This window comes from Juglans microcarpa x Juglans regia, chromosome 4S (assembly GCF_004785595.1).
Source record: "Juglans microcarpa x Juglans regia isolate MS1-56 chromosome 4S, Jm3101_v1.0, whole genome shotgun sequence".
Taxonomy (NCBI): Eukaryota; Viridiplantae; Streptophyta; class Magnoliopsida; order Fagales; family Juglandaceae; genus Juglans; species Juglans microcarpa x Juglans regia.
The window spans coordinates 25718137-25734404 of NC_054601.1; the positions used below are offsets into that span (position 1 = coordinate 25718137).

At 35.7% G+C, this 16268-nt stretch overlaps 3 protein-coding genes across 4 annotated transcripts; 1 reads left to right on the forward strand and 2 right to left on the reverse strand.

Annotated features, from left to right (window-relative positions):
* The first annotated feature begins 173 nt into the window (after positions 1–173).
* LOC121262354 (serine/threonine-protein phosphatase PP1) lies at positions 174–3623 on the forward strand. 2 transcript variants are annotated; one of them, XM_041164801.1, is made up of 5 exons: positions 174–764; positions 874–1072; positions 1809–2368; positions 2812–3015; positions 3188–3623. In XM_041164801.1, the coding sequence occupies exons 2-5, from the start codon at positions 877–879 to the stop codon at positions 3209–3211; spliced, it is 984 nt and encodes a 327-aa protein (XP_041020735.1). In that variant the 5' UTR covers positions 174–764; positions 874–876; the 3' UTR covers positions 3212–3623. The 2 variants fall into 2 exon arrangements, with proteins under 2 accessions (XP_041020735.1, XP_041020737.1); XM_041164803.1 differs by having other exon boundaries at positions 877–1072.
* Positions 3624–6849: 3226 nt separating this feature from the next.
* Positions 6850–8806, reverse strand: LOC121262358 (dormancy-associated protein homolog 3-like). Its single transcript, XM_041164807.1, has 3 exons — positions 8627–8806; positions 8080–8238; positions 6850–7290 (listed from the first exon to the last, which is right to left on the reverse strand). Exons 1-3 carry the CDS (start codon positions 8739–8741, stop codon positions 7178–7180), a joined length of 387 nt encoding a protein of 128 aa, XP_041020741.1. The 5' UTR covers positions 8742–8806; the 3' UTR covers positions 6850–7177.
* A 2384-nt stretch (positions 8807–11190) lies between these two features.
* Positions 11191–13530, reverse strand: LOC121262356 (50S ribosomal protein L18-like). Its single transcript, XM_041164805.1, has 3 exons — positions 13438–13530; positions 13307–13364; positions 11191–11747 (listed from the first exon to the last, which is right to left on the reverse strand). The coding sequence occupies exon 3, from the start codon at positions 11744–11746 to the stop codon at positions 11402–11404; it is 345 nt and encodes a 114-aa protein (XP_041020739.1). The 5' UTR covers position 11747; positions 13307–13364; positions 13438–13530; the 3' UTR covers positions 11191–11401.
* Positions 13531–16268: the final 2738 nt, after the last annotated feature.

Below are 16268 nucleotides of genomic sequence, written 5' to 3' on the forward strand. Positions count from 1 at the left end.
TACTGTAAAATGTCAACGACATAAAAAAAATAAAAATAAAAACTTTTCCATTCTAAAACCATCATCATTCCTCGTACCAAAAAAAAAAAATTCCAAATCCTCCACGTGTACTGTTTTGCTAACATGCTCCGGTCCCTGTTCTGTGCCATTTAGTTCCCCTTCGTTTAAAAGTTTCAACCGCAATGAATTAGATTGGCAGTTGGCACAAGGATTTTGGGAAGGAAAGAGGGAAAAGACTCTTTAGGGAAAGGAGGATTAGATGAAATTGACAACCGGTATCCATCATTATTGGCTTACCTCTTCTTAGTTCATATTCAACCACCTCTTTTTAATCACTGTGTTGGCCTTTTGTTTTTTTGTTTTTTAATTGGCAAGTAGCCTGGTTTTTCATCTATCCCAATTAACGTATAAACTATTGGGGTTTCGTTTGTTGACCCTCTTTCTCTTTCCTTTCTTCCTTTCTTTCAGAATTTAAGCCTTCTCTCAAAATTTTAAGCTTTTGGATTCTTTTCTTTCGAATCTAGCGCATACCCTCTTCCCTTCTAAGCTCTCTCTCTCTCTCTCTGAATATTTGATAACCTTCTTTCATCCCAAATTGTATTTTGTTTTGTTTTGCAGTTTTCTTTGTAGACCCTCTTTCCCTTTCTTCTTTCCCTATCTGGAAAGTTGATTTTTTGTTTGATTTCTCCCAGTTTGTCATATGTTCATTTCCTCTCTGCCTCCTTTGTGCATTCTCTCTCTCTCTCTCTCGGGGCAATTATCAGGTTTCCTTCCTTCTCCCTCTCTCCCAAAAAATTTAGATTTGGATCCATTTTCCCCTTGATTTGATAGCTACCCAATCCCGCAAGCCTCTTTGGGTGTGATTTGGAGAAGAAGATGATGATGATGACAATGGAGGGGATGATGGATACGGGGGTACTGAATGATATAATAAGAAGGCTGTTGGAGGGGAAAGGAGGGAAGCAGGTGCAGCTCTCTGAGGGAGAGATCCGTCAACTTTGCGTCAACGCCAGGCAAATCTTCCTCTCTCAGCCCAATCTCCTTGAGATTCATGCCCCAGTTCGCATATGCGGTCAGCTCGCTCTCTCTTTCTCTGTGATTGATGGTTATGATTATACTGAATCACGTAATTTTAAGAAGTTGCGCATGCTGTGGTTGTTCGCGGATGATTACGAATGTTATTGGACCTAGTTTAAGGGAGATTATGGATGAAAGTTTGGGTCCTAAATTCTAGTTTTCTGATAATTTGGTTTTGGCTTATAATTTTTTTGGAAAAGATAGGATCAGTAAATGGATTTCATCTTTGTGAGATCTTCAATAGTGGCACACTAGGGTGTCTTTCAAGTATACCGAATCTATTCTTCTTACATGGAAACGCAATTTCAATCAATAACTTATTGATAACTCTACCCGTTGTTAATGTCAAGGTTGTGGCAATTTAGGGCCTTTATGTAGAACTAAGGATGTGTGGGTGTAAATTCTAAAAATGAAGGCACTGTCTATGTTTGTTGGATAGCTTAAAATGATTGTTAAGCTTTCAGATGGGAGAGACCATTGTATTGCATTTTTTTTTTTTTTTTCTGTCACGAGGATTAGCATAATCTTAGGCAATTCATGTCTGAATACTATCATGGACACTGATCATCATGTATTCAAATTTATACACATTGCCATCTGCAGTGGATTATGACCTTACTGCTCGTTTTTAGGAACCAGAAGGCAGAATCTGTGGATTAAATGCAACAAAATAGTGCGCAGTTTGTATTTTCCTTGCACTCCTTGGTTCTAAAATTTCAGGCATCTTACAGGTGACATACACGGACAATACCGTGACCTATTGAGGCTGTTTGAATATGGTGGCTACCCTCCTTCTGCAAACTACCTTTTCCTTGGGGATTATGTAGATCGAGGCAAGCAAAGTTTGGAGACTATATGTTTGCTTCTAGCCTACAAAATTAAATATCCTAATGAAGTCTTCCTGTTGAGAGGAAACCATGAAGATGCAAAGATTAATCGAATTTATGGGTTTTATGACGAGTGTAAGAGGAGGTTCAACGTTAGGCTATGGAAAATATTTACTGACTGCTTTAACTGCTTGCCTGTGGCTGCACTCATTGATGACAAGATACTCTGTATGCACGGCGGACTCTCTCCAGAGTTGCACAATTTGGATCAAATAAAGGAACTTCAAAGACCTTCTGAGGTACCAGATAGTGGTCTCCTCTGTGATCTGCTTTGGTCGGATCCTGATGCTAGTATTGAGGGCTGGGCTGAGAGTGATCGAGGTGTCTCATGTACTTTTGGACCTGATAGGGTTGCCGAGTTTTTGGATAAAAATGACCTTGATCTCATTTGCCGGGGTCATCAGGTAAAGCAATCTTATTTTGAACAAGCCCTGATGTCAGTCAATAAAAGCTTTGCATGCTTTTTCTTTGTAGGTTCTTGAAGGAATCTCTCAAGTTTGACAGCAGGATCTAACCCACTGGAATTTAGCCATTTACCCTTTAAATATAATATGGTGGTTTCGATTTTAAAACAGCCAGCCTAACAATAATTGTTAGAGCATTTGTAACCTGAAAAATGATCAGTGTTATCATCCATATTAGTACCTCGTAGTTTGATTATTTTTTTCTGTTTTCTGAAGCATTTTATTCCATGGTCCTGGGATTGTCAAACAAATGTGACAGAATACATTAGATTCTGTGATTAGTATTCAACACCCTAAGTGTCCTTTTGCACCATGCATCCTGACCATCTTCAGTGAAATAACTTCAACTGGTCTGTGTTAAGACATTTTTGAACTTATTGCAGGTGGTGGAGGATGGATACGAGTTTTTTGCTAAACGAAGATTGGTCACAATATTTTCAGCTCCAAACTATGGTGGAGAGTTTGACAATGTTGGTGCTCTATTGAGTGTCGATGAATCTTTAGTATGTTCTTTTGAAATATTGAAACCACTCGATACTAAAGCATCAGCAAGTGGGTCTAATACATCCCGAATGAAACTTAAAAAGGTATATATACTAAGTTATAGTTCTTCCTCTCTCTTTTTTTCTTCCTTTTCTGAAGATGTGACATAGTTTATGTTAATGTTTTCATTTCTTTCTTTTTTTTTCTTGTTTATGACTATTGAACTTTCATACTCGCCCAAAGTTTTGCCTTCATTTTCTCATCTTTGTTTGACAGCCCCCTAAAGCTGGAACCATCTGATTGTTTGGAGACTCCTTCTGTTCGAATAGGAGATACGGCAAGTGACACGGCAAGCTTCGTTCATGTTAGGGTTTGAATTATCAGTAAGCCGACAGGCTTGGTGAAAGAGAAGCCTAACCTTTTATAATATTGGAGATGGCTGATGAAATGACTATAAGAAATGTAAATTGGGAACTATCTTTTGTGCAGACGAAGAGATTTTAGCTTTAAACACCCTTTTGTTCGTTCACCTACTGTATTTGCATGTAAGTGTGAGTGTGAGCACTACTGATTGAGAATGTCCTGCCTTGATTTTGGTTGAGCAGTATCTGTATATGTAGTTGGTGTTGTTTGCTCAGATGCAAGAGGCTTCTTATCGACCCAACACCTCTTAAAATAGTGGTTTCCATGAATGACTTCTAATTGAACTCCATTTTATTTTGTTTTTTCTTTCAACATCTGAAAATTGTGTTCATTTTGTTATGAGGGAAATCAGTGATAGCATATATTACTTTATATTTTATATGGTCAATGATAATAAATTAAATAAAAATTATATATTTATAATGAATGTCATGCACGTGAACAGCACATGGAGGCACTTTTCATTATATTTTTTACGGTGCTTGTAGACAGAAGGGAGGGACTGATAAATTTTGAAAGTAAGTGGGTCCACTTTGATGCAATTATTAGTTTCGGATATACATAGTAAATTGAGTGAAAGTTCGAGAGGATAAAGTGTAATTAACTCAAATTCTTTTAATTTTTTTTTATTTCTTACAACATTTAATTTTATAATGCTTCGACTCGTCCTAAAAAAAATCTTCAATTTTTACTGTTCAAAATAAATTTCCATAGATTTAAAAGTCATGAAATTTTAAAGTTCAGAAATTATTTGTGTGATTTATTAAGATTAGTAATCGAATAATGTTATGTTCAATTAAACAATCTGATTATAAACAAAAAGAAAATGATTTGTAGATTTCATTAAAAAAAAAAAAAAAAAAAGTATAATTAATCACTCCAATGCCATGTCTGACATTAGAACTAATTCCAAGACTCTGGAATTTCAAACATTTTGATTATTCTTTCTTGACTTAGTACCATGCGGATTTCTGCGTTTTGTGTGGAGATCATGATATCCTCTTTTTTTTTCTTTTTTATTTTATTTTATTTATTTATCTATTTATTTTTGTGGGGATTTTTTTTCAGGCTAATTTAGGGGGCCCTATATCATAATCTAACACGTATGGCCCATGTAATAACTATACCATCAGGTCATGTCCATGTCTTCTTTTTTATGGAGTGTTTGAATTTACCTGAATTATATCAGAGCCTATGATTGATACTAAAGACCATTTATTTAATTATTTCAACAAATCATGTGTTCTATTCCAACATATTATATGTTATCACTTTACTACTCAAATTTCTTTACGATAAACCAATAAATCAATCAAATCATCACTAATTATCCATATACATGAATCATGATGATCATAAAACGACATAACGAGAAATAAAATAATCAAACAGTGTATTGGCAAAGTTTCTTCCTTTCTCCGTTGTCAATCCCAAAATAAGAATATCACAGTGGTCTTGCCGGCCCAGTACGGCACCGGCCTATCTCATCGTTAACTTCAAAGACAAATATTAGATTATAGTAGGTAAAATGTTATTTAGATGTTAAGGAAAAGAGTAATTCTACTCTTAGACCATAAGTCTCCAACACCGCCCATTAAGTGAGTTACCTTCTATTTTTTTTTTTTTTTAGACGATTCGTTTTGAAGACTACTCCCACGTTTTCGACCTTCTCTCTCAAATCTTCCATTTAGATTCGCCTCTCCACCGTTTCCTTACCAACACCAGGAAACTAACACCAACTGAACATTGTAGTAGATAGCATGGTTGAACAAAGTGCTAAAATAGAAGATCAGCATCTTGCAAGTATCCATTAAGGGATATAAAACATAAAATGAAGGGAAATTTCGTGGAAGGCAACTTCGTCTTCATCTTCGTGAAAATGAAACCAAAGAGTTGTTGTGGTCGTCGTCATCATCTTTATCTTTGTCTGATCCCAATATTTTGTCTGTGGTCGTTGTCGTGGGTAGGACTAAAGCTTGTTGCGGTCGTCATCATCTGGTGTCGTCTTCGTCTAATCCCCAAATGTTATACCATATCTCTCTATTTCTCGCGAAGAAGAAAAAAGATGGTAACCATCAAAACCATTCAAACTTCTTTCATGGCATCCAAACATGGAATTTTCCACACAAAAAGCCTTCAACACAAAGATTTTTTTCCTGTGCCTCATCAAACTTTTCAACTGTCAAAACATGCAACGAATATAGAAACTCTTAATTATCTTTTTCTTTTTTTCCTTCATTTCGTCCATTTTCTTAGAAACCAAACGGAACAAAATTTGATGATTACCTTAAATAAAGCAAACGAGTGTTAGCAGTAGAGCAAATCTAGTAATGTGTAATGCAGAGAAAGTTATTCGTGAAAATTCATCTGACCTTCGCAGATGGAGATGCGTTCGTGGGGATTCGACATTCACAAAAGAAGCATTGAAGATGCATTTTACTCAAAGGAATTGGACCGTGTTACTTAAACTCGGTCGGCCACACCAACTTAAACTCGGCCACATCAACTGGTGTGTGGAGTTAGAAGCTAGATCGGTTTAGGATTAGATTTTCTATAAGAAAAAATAGTACTTAATGGTGGATTAATTATATAGTCAATTATATATATATATATATATATATATATATATTTCAAAAAAACACCGCAGATGTTTTGGGAAATATTCAATAAATTTAATAAACTGATTTAGATATATTTTTTGTTACCGACTTTGAGAAGAATTTCACAGATTTTAAGGTAAAACTATAAATATGGCCAAGCAGCATATATATATATAAATATTGGCCGGCCGATGTTGAGTGTTAATTAACCATAGCATATACGTACCTTTAAATGACAATTAAACCGACCCACCTACCACACTTACAAGCGGGACTGCGAGCTTATTATGTTGTACATGTTGGAATTGTGAAAAGTTCAAATCTTTTTGTAATCCGTAGTAACATGCACATCCAACTTATAATAGATGAGCCCTTTTTAAAGTCTTCTTTTAAGCCTCGTTTATTTTTAGAGAGAAAATAAATTGAGATAAACTAACATTAAAATTAAAAATTTAAAAAAAATTATTAAAATATATTTTTTAATATTATTTTTATTTTAAAATTTGAAAATATTAAATTATTTATTTTATTTTATGTAAAAATTTAAAAAAATTATGATAATGAGATAAAAGATTTTTAAAATTTAAAATTTTAGTCTTAGAAGGAAACCAAGCCTTAATTACTTCTATGGCAGGAAGACATGATGATGACATCAACTAAAGATATGCTGTTAATTTGTTCAATTGGAAAATACCATATATAGAATTATACATGACTCTTGCATTTCTTAATGTCTGAAATACAAAGTTGTTAGATTTTATTGCATGATTCAGATCATTTCTTGTATCAAAGTATTTCATTTTAGTGACAAATTGTATAAAGCTTCATCTCATGTTCGAACTTTAGCAGACAATATTTCATGCATGCTTGCATGCTAGAAACATGCAGCTCCACACACAACAATGGGGGCGGACAGAGAGAGAGAGAGAGGTGTTACTCTTCTTATTATTTTGAGCAAAGAAAACTTAAACAGAACAAACTGCACCATACAGAAATAGAAGCCATGCAGAGAAGTTTTATGTATATTATACATGAGATAGAACACTAGCCGCGTTCTCCCACAAACTCTCCAACATCAAACTCGAAACTCGCTTCATATACAAAAAAAAACCTTGGCTACACAGTACGATATCTACACTAACAAGCACACAGCATCGACCACATACCCCGGTAAAGAACATAGCATACCTAAATACATTAGAAGATGAGTTTTAATATTTGGAGGAGGAAAGATTCTCACATATCACACATCATAAGGAGGAGATGCCGGACTTCTGGTTGGTACTTCACCGCTCGCCTTTTCATACGCATCCGAAGTCGACCTTCTTCGAAATCGAAAGGAGTCTCTACCACCTCCTAAGAACACTCGTATGTCAATAACATTTGAGTGCATATAACATCAGGTTCTCAGAGTTTGAACATTAACTTCCTTACAACACCTCATGCACTATATACATGCGCCATGCACTCCACACAAGCACATATGCATACAAAAATACACGCACTCCAACTTGGCGTCATATAACTATATTCTTAATGCTTATTTGCAAAGTGAGATTTTAGGTAGTAGTCCATCAAAACTACACATGATCCAGGTCACAACCATTATGTTCAGATCCCATACCTAACCTACGTCAATCTGACTCCATCCAAACGTACGTGGTCATGCACAATTCAAGAATCGCGCGAGAACCGCAACAATAAAGTCACTCTGACGTGACAAATACCCCACTCGAAGCACAACAGGTGGACTCTAATACCCCTCCAAGAAGGGCAATAGAACCCCACCTTAACTCAACCCAAATTGGCAATACACTCACATAGGTGGGGACCCTGGTTAATAATGAATGACACCCATCACCCATACATTACTGTCTCCTGATGAGGATATATGTGTCATTTTACCACCTAGTAGACTATGTTAGCTAAACCACCAACATTATTGCTCACGCCAAAAGTTACATCGTGTTTATCCACAAGTAGAGTAAGCAAATTAAAAAAGAAAAAAAAATCCCTTGTGGATGTTTCTAGACCATTCCACCCTTAGCCCGGACTCCCTCCAGTTCTTCCGGAGATATTATTTCCGGGGCCATATTTGTACATTTAGTAAGGAGACGACCTGAAAAAAGTGAAGCTAGCGCTTACCGGACAAGGGAGACACCGGAGGAGTAGAGCCGGCCGGCGAGACCGGAGGCGAACCGTTTTGGTACCCAGGTGGCTTTATTATCATGATACTGCGCGTAACTCTCATCGCCTCCTCCGATGAGTCCTCACCGTACGATCTTGCGTTCCCGCTATCAGATTCTGAGCAACAGCAATAAAGAAATAACGAAAGAAACTTCAAAATCTGTTCGTCAGAAATTTTGAAAACCCGAACAATCTACGCCATCAGAGCAAATCAAATTTTAGTAATGATACTCTTTAGTCTTCGCTTTGATTCGGTTATAAGCATAAGAAACCTAAGAAAAACCTAAGAAACAGCTTAAAGAATTGTTGGAGGTGAATAATTCCTCAGAAAAAGGTGTGAATTATGGCCGTCAGATTCAAAGTAGACAAATTATGATAGATTGAAGCTCAAAGTATATGAGCAGTCCGATTAGAATAATATTCGTTTCGAGAATTTTAGCTCAGTTCGTCGATAGGAATATAATGATCTACGACCACCGGCCACGAATAGCAAAACGCCGCGTACCCTTGCCGGAACCAGATCGAAAGGAGAAGACAGAGTTCTTCCGGAGTTTTCCGAGGCCGCTATCCGGCCGCGGACCGGCGACGGTGTCGTCCCACAGCTGGTCCAGTAGACCCATGGAGCAAGTTAGCCACTCGTACGTAGTAACAAGACTCCCACACTCGGAATAGAGGAAGTTAATCCTCGATCCAGGGGCTATTTAACGAAGGGAGGCGTTATAGGTCGAGCAGGTTTTGGTAGGAAAATGTAATCTGAACCGTCGATTCCGATCTAGTGGGTACCAATGACGTGGGAAGAGGATCGACGGGCACGTACGAAATAGCGATAAGATCGAGTTAAGGAGGACGGGTGACACGTGCCTTTCAAAGAGTTGCGACTTATGAGTCTTATGACTCAAAGTCACGTGATGGGTGAGGTTAACGTCGAAACCCGAGAAAGACCCTGTATTTATCCAAATGAGAAGAGAATGGTCTCGGAGTTGTATCGAATTACAAAGAGGACCTGGCCTAGATTCTCGGTCTACCGCTTATCAAAGCTAAGCTAGCCTCCATAGGAGACAGGTTTGAGTTTTGTCGACGTGATAAACAGATCAAATGCCGTTACCTATTGATATAATTGGTCAATCTGTGGTTCTGAAACCACGATTTAAATTGACGTAGACGCTGCCGGAGCAAGCTTGGTGCATGGCCAAGGGCCATCCAGAGCAATGTTGAAATAGAGGGAATAGGCACATTGAGAGGACAAGATTTCATCTATGCTTTGAATATACAATGTTAAAAACTTACACACGATAAGAACTTAATATGAATTGAATCAGTCATTCAATAAATAAAATGAATTGAACTTTATTTTTTCGAATCGATTTGATCAATGTATTGAGTAATCTTATTATTTATTTATTACAACTCTATAACAAAGATGTTGGGTGCTGTTTAAGTATAAGAAAGACTGCAAAAGTGGAGGGAAATAGGAAAGGAACAAAAGGGACAGAAAGGATAAACTGAAACGGATAAGGATCGGATGTATACCCACCCATGCCATGGATTAGGGATATCGTCAAGAAGCCAGCAGTCTCAACAATCATTGGGATGCGAAGGATGGATGGGTCGTGGAAGTAGGTCAGGTGGGCATCGTTTCACAAATCTAAGTGGTAAAATGGTGGTGGTCAAGTTGGTAAAAATACACAATAATATAATAAAAGTTATAATGAAATTAATATTTAAACGAAGTTAGTTTGGACTGAAACATAGAAATATCGTTCTCTTTAAAGAGATTCAAACTATCTGCGGTATACAAAATCTCAAATTAACCGATGCAGTAAAACTCCTCTTGACTTGACTCATCTAGAATACAACAATCTAACTGATCTTCGTATGACCCGAACTAACTCTGCACAAGTAGTTGAATTCAAAACTCCACAAAAAAAAATACCTTTCCTTTGTATAGAAAAACTCTCAAAATTATTTAGGTACAACCCTTTTTTTTATGTTTGAAAAGTGAGATGAGAATTTTATGTTTTGTTTTGAAGTTTAAAATATTATGTTTTAATATTATTATTGTTTTGAAATTTAAAAAATGTGTATTAAGATTTGAGAAAATTAAATTATTTATTATATTTTATATAGAAATTTAAAAAATATATAATAATGATATGAGATAAAAATTTTATATTTTATCTTGTACCCCAAATGAAAAAACAATAATCAGACGAATCCCCACTTCCCTCAATATGCTCAACCATTTAAATAAAAAATCAACGTTTTCCTCCATCCGGCAACTGGGCAATCAATGAAGAAGAAACTCTCAACGTATATTTGAAAAAAAAAAAAAAAGTTGGCCATAAATGGTACTTAATAGCATCTAATTAACTAAAAGTTGACTACACCAACTTATTACATCATTAATAAAGAGCCGGTAAAAGAGTATTAGAAAGAGAAAAAATTCAAACGGCTTAGCAATAAACACAAGAGCCCAGAACCGATAAAAGATAAAATGACAAAACTAATGATAAAAAACGTTTCAGTCCCACAATGGTCAAACATAATTTTTCTTTAAAAACCATAGATAACTCTGTAACGTACATTAACTCTTGAACCATAAAAGCTATTAACGGATTAGAAAAAAACCACCCTAAATACCCTTTTCAATTTCTAATGCTACCGTAATAGCACTAAAAAAAGGTTACAAAAAAAATTCTATTTATTAAAAAATACCAACAGGTCAATCATGCCCATGTCCTCAAGCTCATCGTTCATCAACAAAAGAAAGACATCCATTAAACAGCAATGCCGCCGGATGACATCCATTAAAGAAAAGACAGTCTAGTCAGTCTAGTCATGGCACCACAACCATGACCCACCACTATGTATGTGTTAGCATCAATCACAACCATCAATGTCACTTCTACAGTAGCCGCCAGAACATAGCCACCACAAAGGATATGAAAGTTTATATGGTGGGTCACGGGACATCCTAATGGCCAATATCTAATTCCTAGTTGGCCAAAGTGGGTCAAATTGAGAAACTTTATAAACCTATGTTTGTAAATCATTCAGATCCTGTCATCAAAGACAAATGACACAGTTGAGTTTCAATCCCAATTTCCAGGAAACCAGTAGCAATCATGATCGCATTGAACAGTATCAAAACACAAACCCCAACATCAATTTTCCTTAGATCTTTCCCAAAATACTCCTCTCAAAAATCGTTCGAATTTCTAGAACTACACACTTAGAAAAATGTCGACAATACATTTCACTTTATGAAGCAAAAGAAAATTTAAAGCAATTTGACACCAACTTCCCTCAAAGAATCAATGACAGCTTTGACCTTACCATGATACCTCTGTTCTCTCTTCAAGTGAACAGCAACAGCTGGGATGTCTTTGAGCAGCAGACGCTCCCCCAATATTTTTCCGATCTTTCCAGCAGCAGACACATCGCGAGTAGATTCCATGCTTGACCTCAATGTCTTCTCTTGCGAGCTTGCAGAAGAGGCAACAGTAGCCGTTGGTGCGTGTATCACTTGGGCACTCACATACTTGTTTGTAAAGTGCATCTTCAGGACATAAGGCTTTAGATAGTTTGTAATTCTTGGAGGCCTTACAGGTGGAGGAATAACCATTCTGTTTTGCATATAAATTATAAGTTGAAACATATAATAGAACCGAGAACTTTTAATTATATAATTTAACATATTCAAAAACTTTGTATAACTAAAAGAATAAGGTGCGGTTTGGATAGTGAGTTAAAATGAGATAAGTTGAGTTGAGATGAAAGTTAAAAGTTGAATAAAATATTATTAAAATAATATTTTTTAATATTATTATTGTTTTGAAATTTGAAAATTTTGAATTGTTTATTATATTTTGTATGAGAATTTGAAAAAATTATAATGATGAGATGAGATAAGATAAAACACTTCTTATATACAAACAGGACCTAAATCTATGTGCAAGCTTGATTATGATGCATTAAATACTCCGCTAATGTGGAAACCTGCCACATCAGCTTACTTTAAAAAGTATTGATGCTTAGGTTTTTATTATGAATATAATCCAATAACAAGTGGCGTGTTTCACCATGCTTGTTATATGGCATAACTCTGGCTAAAATATTTCAAACGATTAACTCAAATCACGATGAGAGAATGAAAACTTATCATCCATTTATACAACTAGCTCTACTCGTTTGCAGAGAATGATCAACTGATTTACATATTTAGGCCATCTAACTTCTTGACACTGCACTGCAGGGAACTGATTCTAAAAAAACTGGCTTGAGGAGGACTTCACACAATCCTAGAATGGCTCTTAATGTAAAATATACATACGGGCGTGTTTGGAGGTTTTTACAGTGGAGAAACGCATGGTTGAAGAACAGAACATCAGATATGGAAGTCTTACATCCACCGTACTTGAGTTAAAGGAACATTACCTCAGAGCTTTGTGTTAGTCTAACACAAAGGTCTATTTTTTTTCTCTTTCCGAAGTATTTAGTTTGAACATATGTAGTGATAGAGGTTATACACTATACCTGATAAATACTAATTTCATTGATACAGAAAAAGAGAAAAATAAAATGTCCAAACAGAACTAAAACAGGTCAGTATAAACACAGAATAAGAATATAAGATGAGGAAACTAGGCCTTAATTCCTATGAGCAAATTGACTGCACAGAGAATTGGTAACAATAGACTGTCAAAAAGCAGGATCAGACAATTGACTGTTCAGGATTCGATATCTAGGCTTGGGCTGGAACAATCAACAAAGCATCAAGAAAATTAGCCAAACAAAGAAGCGCTGGTCTAACGGTATAGCGTAAGCCACTATCCATTCAGGACTTCAATCAAACAATGAGCCTGCAACTCATAAATTCCGAAAACAAGACGAAGCATCGAAACCTAACAGAATTTGTGGCATGGGTTCTTCGCAATTCGATATAAGGTAGAGCGAAAACCTCTATTTTATTCTAACGCAAACCCTCCATTTGGTCCCCAGGGTAAACAAATGAAAAGAAACTGAAACTAAATCCACATGGAGTTTCGCCTTTGGTGCTGTTTAATTCCTAAAACTCCTAAAACCATTTTAGGAGAGTAATGGAAGTTAAAATAAGTAATCAGATCACTTTGTTAGGAACCAAATCAATGGAAAATATGATGTCGTGATATTTACTTTTTTTTACCTTTCCTCGTCTTTCCGTATTTTTTTTTTTTTTTTTTCTCCTTCGGTCTCTTGGGAACCTAACAGAAGATAAATTTCGTATCGAGAAACTTGGAAAACCAGGGAGGTAAGTAGAAATGCATCGAGATGTACCTGATGGCTTTTGCTGGAGCACTCTGCACAGAATGTCGCAGTGTCCACAACCCAGACCACGCTGAAAATGATCAAAAATTCTGATTTCGACCAACAAAAGGAGGGGGGAGGCGCGGGTATACCGGCCCATCCAGGCCCACCTCAAGTTTGGGCAATCATGCTTCCATTTTTTTAAGAAAAATATTTTAACTATAAAAAAATTATATAAAAATAAATTTATAAACTGACGTAATTTTATATAATACATCATATTATAAAGTTATTTTTAATGTAAAGTAAATATAACCGATCACGTGAAACCACATCAGTTTGTAAATTTATTTTTATTTAATCTATTTATGTCTGCAGTAGTTTTCTTTTTTTTAAAGGTTAAAATGAATTTTAGGTGTTTTAATTGAGTTTTTAAGTTCTATAGTTGATTTTTATTTTATTCTTATGTTGATTTTCTGCGTGAAGTGAGGTGATGATTGTGTATTTTTAGTAGTTAAAAATACTGAAATCCCAAGTGTATGTAGTATTAAAAATCCCAAGTGTATGTAATATTAAAAATCCCAAGAGAACCTCGTGGAAGTTGGATAACTGAATAAAAAGAAAGCTCATGACCATATGTAAATGTTAAGGCTACGTTTAGGTACCAAGAGTACCTCAAGTACTCTCACTATTATTCTTTACTTTATTATTACTTTTCACCTACTTTTTTACTATTTATTACTTTTTACCTACTATTTATTATTCTATTATTATTTTTTCATTACTTTTTTATTACTATTCACAAATATTCTCAACACTTTTCAGATATTCTCACTACCCAAACTTAGCCTTAAAGTCCATGTGCAAATAATCTTGCAGCCTCAAAATATCTGTCCATATTTCTCGGTGATGCCAAGGAAGTTTACTGTATGCATAAAACCAGGTCACTGTGAGTGGAGAATCTGTCGAGATCATAGATGTGCAACATCTTTTAGGAACAAGTTTGAGTGACTTAATGTAACCTACGGGTTACAAATTAGGAATTAGAATTTTTATTTTATAATAATAAGTTTTTTTTTTTATTATTATTTTCTTTTCTTTTGGGGGATTGACTGAACTGCCAGCCCCTCATGCTCTGCCGCTCTTTAACACCCCACCACAATGTAGTGATTTCTACATTGTAACCGACTAGCCGGGGTCTTCACGTATAAATTCTCTCTTTTCTCCACAAAATTTCATCACACACACCAAGAAGCTCTCTCGGTCGTAACCTCCCCCAAGTGAAAATCAAATCTTTCTTTAACATAGCAAGGCTCCATACCCTTCCTCACAACTAACCAAGCACTTACCTCGCCGGAAACCGCCACAGAAATAACCTTATAGTCGCTTTCCATCAAACTCTTGATGTCCTTAAATTCCCGCCACCGTGGTTTTATGCCTCAGCCACCATTGCTTTCAACTCTCTCTCGATAACGAGCTACTAAGTAAAATTTAAAAAATAGAGCAACGAGCTAAGCAAAATGATCATAATCTTTATGTGTGATGTAGTTATTTTGTTATGCATGAAAAATGATATTTACCTATACCATGTACAGCCATTTCAGGTTAGCCCATTTTTATGAACCCTTAATGAATTACGACACTATGCTTATGAATGAAATTATGTATGTCATGCTAATTGACTGTGTGATTGAATGGATGTTATGTCGGGCTATGTAATGCTTTGTTATGTTATGCTATGTAATGCCTAAGTCATGCTATGTTATGCAATTCTCATGTTAAATCATGTCACGTAATGCTCATGTAAGTTATGTTGTAATGCTCATGTCTGTATGTCATGTTAAGTGTTATGCCATGCATATGAGTATGACACATCCTGAAAGTTCACGAAGTCAGCATGTCACGTGTATCGTGATATGATAAGTAAGAAATCATGTGAATGATAAGTAAGCTTTAAGAATGGCCTTACGTTATGGGTGGATGTGCAAATCACGGACCTAAATGTGGTCTACCATAAGTATGCTATGATGTATTTGGTGACATAGACCTAAACATGTCTCACCATATACTATGATATGATGTATGCGGTGATAAGAACCTAAGCGTACCTCACCATATGCTATGTTATGATTATGTTGTGCCAGGGACCTAAGTGTGGTTTACCATATGTATGCTATGATTTATGAGGTGCTACGAACTTAAGCATGGTTCACCATATGTTATGCTACGATTTATGCGGTCAACAATAATTGGACCGATGCACGTATGCTGTGATGGCCACTAAGCAGGTGAAAGACAAGACGAATAAGTTATTTACGATTGATAGGAAATGTAGGAAATGTATGGAGTCAGTCATTCATGCATTCATGTTACATGTATTATCATGATTATGTTTGATTCCACTTATGTTACTAATGAATAATCTATATACTATATGTGTATGAATGAGGAAGCATGAACGTTTCCAAAATTAAGCCAAATCTTAAGCTAAATTAAATTTACAGTATGATTTGCTATTATGAGCCTTCGACTCATTTGTTTTCATGTTCTTTTGTTTTAATGTCCCTGATGATGATTGAATGGATACAGGTTGGAGTGCCAAGAGTAGAATTAATTTCCAGATACCTAGACCTTGAACAAGTGTTACTTCCATATGGACTTAGTTTATCATTTAGACCTTTGAATCGATGTTATTATCACATAGAACTAGTTATGTCATTTAGTTATGTTTTCAACTTTTATATAATGAAATACTGTCATGTTAGATAAGTTTTATGATTTAATAAATAATGTATATTTTTTATTGGCACTGGGTGTCCAAGAATAGCGTCCCAACCAATCACGAAGGTACACATGCCCTC